Below are 4,157 nucleotides of genomic sequence, written 5' to 3'. Positions count from 1 at the left end.
GAACGGAGGTAAAGAGGTCGGCAACATATTTCTGGAAGCCAGGGACTGTGCCTGCTTTCATAATAAAGCCCAAGACTGTCCCGATGCTCTGAATGTTTGGGATGGAGGCAGCTGTGTCAGACAACATCCAGGCTTCAGTGCCGATCCAGACCTTCTTGCTCAGTCCCATCCTGATGCTGTGTTCCAGCAGGGCCCGGGCTGGCTGACTAAAGGCAAAAAGGACAATGATGTTGACTTTGCTGTTGTTAATTAACTTAATGATATCCTCCAGTTGGGTTTGGGCTTTGGGATCTGCGAGGTCTGTAGGAATTAGCCCCTCGAACGCAATGCAGATGCTGTGGTTTCCAGCTGTGCTTGAGAAGAGCCCCTGGGCTCCTCGGCCGTATTCATCGTCGCTTCCAATAGTGCCAATCCAGTTCCATCCAAACGTGTTCAGCAGCAGGACCACTGCTTCCACCAAGTTCTTGTCGCTGGGAACAGTACGGTAGAAGGATGGGTACTGCTCCGTGTTGCTGAGCTGCTCGCTGCTGGCTCCATAGCTGACCTGGAAGTTAGAGGAGAGAAGGCGAGGCCAAGAGTGGAGATGAAGGGTAAATTTACCTGACCATTACAGCTCTCCTCACTGCGGTAACCGCACGCTTACAGTCACAGATATATGATCACAGATGGGATCCTCCCAATTATTATTCTGTTACTCCCTTTTTTACATGGGTCACAGAGTGGCCTGAGTTATCCCTCTTCTCTCCAGGAAGTGAGACACTGGAGTGTGTTCCAGGAGGGAAGTTTAATGACCTACCCAAGATCCCTCAGGAAATCTGTGGCAAAGACTGGAGTCTGCACTTGACCAGTCCTGGTTCAGAGACCTTTGTTGATCCAAACCCTTCCCCACCGAAAAGGACAATTCTTGCTTCTGCAGGGAGGTTCTTTACCTGTGGGATCAAGAAGAAGCTGAAGAGTTTGGCTGTTACCAGGCAGAGATCGGACTTGTGGGGTCCAATGACGGCAGTCACGCGAGGCTGGTAGTCGGTGTAGTTGCGCAGTGCTCCGATGCCCCGGGTGCCATTCCGGGTCAGAAACAGCAAGCTGGGCTGTAAGGCCACCACGGGCTCGAAGCAGGTGTCGTACATGTTGTAGCCCAGCTTTACTCCCGGGAGAAGCGAAGTGGAGTTGTTGATCTGCTCGATAGCAAACTTCATGCCAAGAGCCCACAGCAGCCCATCGACAAACAACCTGCAAGAGGAGGAGACGGGGAATGACGTGGTCTGTCAGTGCTGTTACAGGGGTGATCAGCTCGTTCCACGTTCTCTGACATTTTAGCATCCTGTTGGTTGCCAAGCCAGACGCACACGGCGCCGTCAGCTGAGCATCCCTGATTACCCAGAGCCTCTGTAAATTCTGCGCAGTGAGTAGAGAGGCTCTGAGCACCTTTCAAGTTTAAGTCATTGTGTCTGTCAGCAGATAGATCCTCTGTGCTCCACAGGAGAAGCAAGAGGTAGAGAGAGACCAGTGTGTTGAGCTGCGAGGGTTCAGGACGCCAAGGAAGCCAGCACCGCCCAAGACTTCCATCAGAATGGGCTTGGCTGTGTCTGCAGTTTGACTGCAGAGCAGCGTCCAGAAAACACAAGAACATTTTCTGTTTTGTTCTCAGAAATGGATGGTGCCGCACAGCAGCACTCCAGCACCTCAGAGCCGATCTTTGCTTCCGTCTCACCTGTAAAGCTGGGCTCTGAGACCGCTGCTTGCTATCAGGACTCCTTTCTCTGCCCACCCAAGTGACCAAACTTCACGCATACTAAGGAAGGTAACGTTCCTCTTACCCTTCACACCCAACTAACGTGGGCTCTGATCGTGCCGTCAGGTTCACGGTGTCCACTCCAAAAGGGAACAAACCTCCTATGATATAATCCCCAGGGCTGTGGAGCTGCGTCGAGAGGCACGTGGGTTTGAGGGCGGCGGCGTAACCAAAGCTCAGGCACAGCAGCAGGTCGGGGACCATTATTGGTCTGTTTTGGGGAAAATGTGTCAAAGAAATCTCCAAGTGAATGTGGGAGAGGGAACGGAGCAGGAGGTGAAGACTCTTTAAGTAGAACTTGGAGATGAAAATAACGGGGAAGAATTTGGTTAGCAAAATGCATGAAGAGCGTAACCTGTGCAGTAGTCAAATGCCCCGTGAGTGCACTTGGTTGCAAACCACGGGCCTCATTCTGGTTTCCTGTACTCCATGAGTAGCCTTTACTCGAGCAGAGTGACTCAGTGAATCCACTGTCACAGCTCTGGAAATTGGGACGGGGGTAAACTCCGGTGCCTCACCCCAGTTTGGACACACATCTGCTGCACTAACCCCAACCGAACGAGAAACGTCTTCCTCAGTGGGATGTGCTGCTGGAGACTGTCCCCGCTCCCACAGACGGCCGGATTTGTGGCTTGCCTGAAGCCGGGGGCGTGCATCCGTGCAGCTTATTTGTAAATCAACTTCAGAACAGTCTGCTGAGTCGCCTGACCTAAAGGGGAGTGGGAAGAGTAATTTTACAGCAGTAATAATTATTATTATTGTTATTTTAATTCAAGGTCACCTCGTGGAGATAACCACATCTTCCTTGTGGCACTGCAGGAACCCTTTGGAGCCGGCCCTTCCCCGACAGCGAGGTTGGTGAGCTGGTACTCTGCTGATTGTAGGAGCTACTTACTACTGAGCTGAATTCTTCTCACCTGGAGCTATGATGTTGGCTTAGATACACACTAAATGTGGGAGCCCTTCAGGCAGGCTACGGCTGTAGCTTTTCAAGACACCTTCCCCTTAACAGCACAGTTAAGTGTAAGCTTTAACTCTAGAACTTCTTCTTAAAGGTTCTAAATACAAATTCAGCTGCACAGAGGTCAGGAAAGCTGCTGGAATGGTGTAGAAGTCACACACAGGCAATAATAGACTCCCATCCGTGCCTTCCCCTGAAATGTGTTTCCCCTGGCACAGGAGACAGCTTGATGTGATGGACTTTTGTGCAAAAGACTCGAACTCCCTCTAGTGACTCTGGGTGGTGGTGAAGCCTTCACCAAGCTCCATCAGGAGGAGGTGAATGAAATGGGCTGTGCAGGAGAGGACAGGGGTCGGTAACGCTGTACATCAGGTTTCCCAACACCGCCACGCGTTCCCAGGAGGACACTCTAAGAACCAGGTTTAATTCACACAGTTTAATTCACATAAATTTAATGTCCAGTTAGTTTAATCTCTGTGAGGCAGCAGTGATTTCCTGAATCACACTGTGTTATATTGGGCCAAAACTCCTCCAGCCCCAGACAGAATCAAAATATGTCACAGCCCCTGGGATTCTCCCTCCCCACAAACAGTCCTGTCACCCTGAACTAACAATGCTGTGCTTTCTCGGCTGCCAAAGAGCCAAGTAAAGTCCATTTTACATCCTCCAGCGGGGTGTGTGCTTACACACAGTGTAACTGGCTGTAACACACAGTGATTTGCAGGAGGAGCCGTACAAGCTCAGGTTTGTCCCCAGACAGAGGAGTCATTTTGGCAGGCATGTGACACGTTCATTAGAAACCAAGTAATTAATGAGAACACCGTTAGCAGCATGGCTGGAAACCAGATCAGGTAGAGCCCGCAGCTGGGTCTAGAGTGTTGTGCAGGACACACCGAAAGCTGCTCCAGAGCCCAGGACGTGTAAAGCAGAGGTGAACAGGCAGGGGAAGCCACACAGAAGGAAAACGCTGCATAGTGCACAAAGGCAGAACGGTGCCTTCAGCAGTGACAGACACCGCTGCTGTGCCAGCACAACGTCCTCATGACTGGTGCACACACCCAGAAGCTGCAGTTTGGTTTTGAAAAGAGAGTACCCCCTGCTGCTGCTGCAGGGCTGGAGAGTTGAAGGTGAATCCAGGAAGAGCAAAGAAATCCCTTATGCACACTCATAGTGGTTTTTTCTTACTGTAGAGCCAAGGCTCTACACGCACAGATGACAGACATAAAAAGGTACATTTTTTTTCTCTTGGAAAGTGAGGCATTGGAATGGCTTTCCCAGTGTGTCAGCTCTGCACTGGAAAACAAAAGAGAAAGTATTTTTTTTCTCTTGGAAAGTGAGGCATTGGAATGGCTTTCCCAGTGTGTCAGCTCTGCACTGGAAAACAAAAGAGAAAGTGACCGCCGA

The 4,157-nt window shown here is 50.7% G+C and overlaps 1 protein-coding gene across 1 annotated transcript in view; it reads right to left on the bottom strand.

Annotated features, from left to right (window-relative positions):
* The window catches only part of LOC104493285 (taste receptor type 1 member 3), a 4,664-nt gene extending 2,668 nt beyond the window's left edge, over nt 1-1,996 (bottom strand). Inside the window, exons 1-3 of the mRNA XM_010135937.1 lie at nt 1,818-1,996; nt 930-1,230; nt 5-544 (exon numbers count right to left, since the gene is read on the bottom strand). Coding sequence (XP_010134239.1) covers nt 5-544; nt 930-1,230; nt 1,818-1,996 — 1,020 coding nt within the window. The remainder of the gene's footprint in view (nt 1-4; nt 545-929; nt 1,231-1,817) is intronic.
* Between the last annotated feature and the right edge of the window lie 2,161 nt (nt 1,997-4,157).

Source organism: Buceros rhinoceros, unplaced genomic scaffold (assembly GCF_000710305.1).
Source record: "Buceros rhinoceros silvestris isolate BGI_N320 unplaced genomic scaffold, ASM71030v1 scaffold11825, whole genome shotgun sequence".
Classification (NCBI taxonomy): Eukaryota; Metazoa; Chordata; class Aves; order Bucerotiformes; family Bucerotidae; genus Buceros; species Buceros rhinoceros.
The sequence above is the reverse complement of the archived record's forward strand: the minus strand, read 5'-3'. Positions and strand labels throughout refer to the sequence as shown.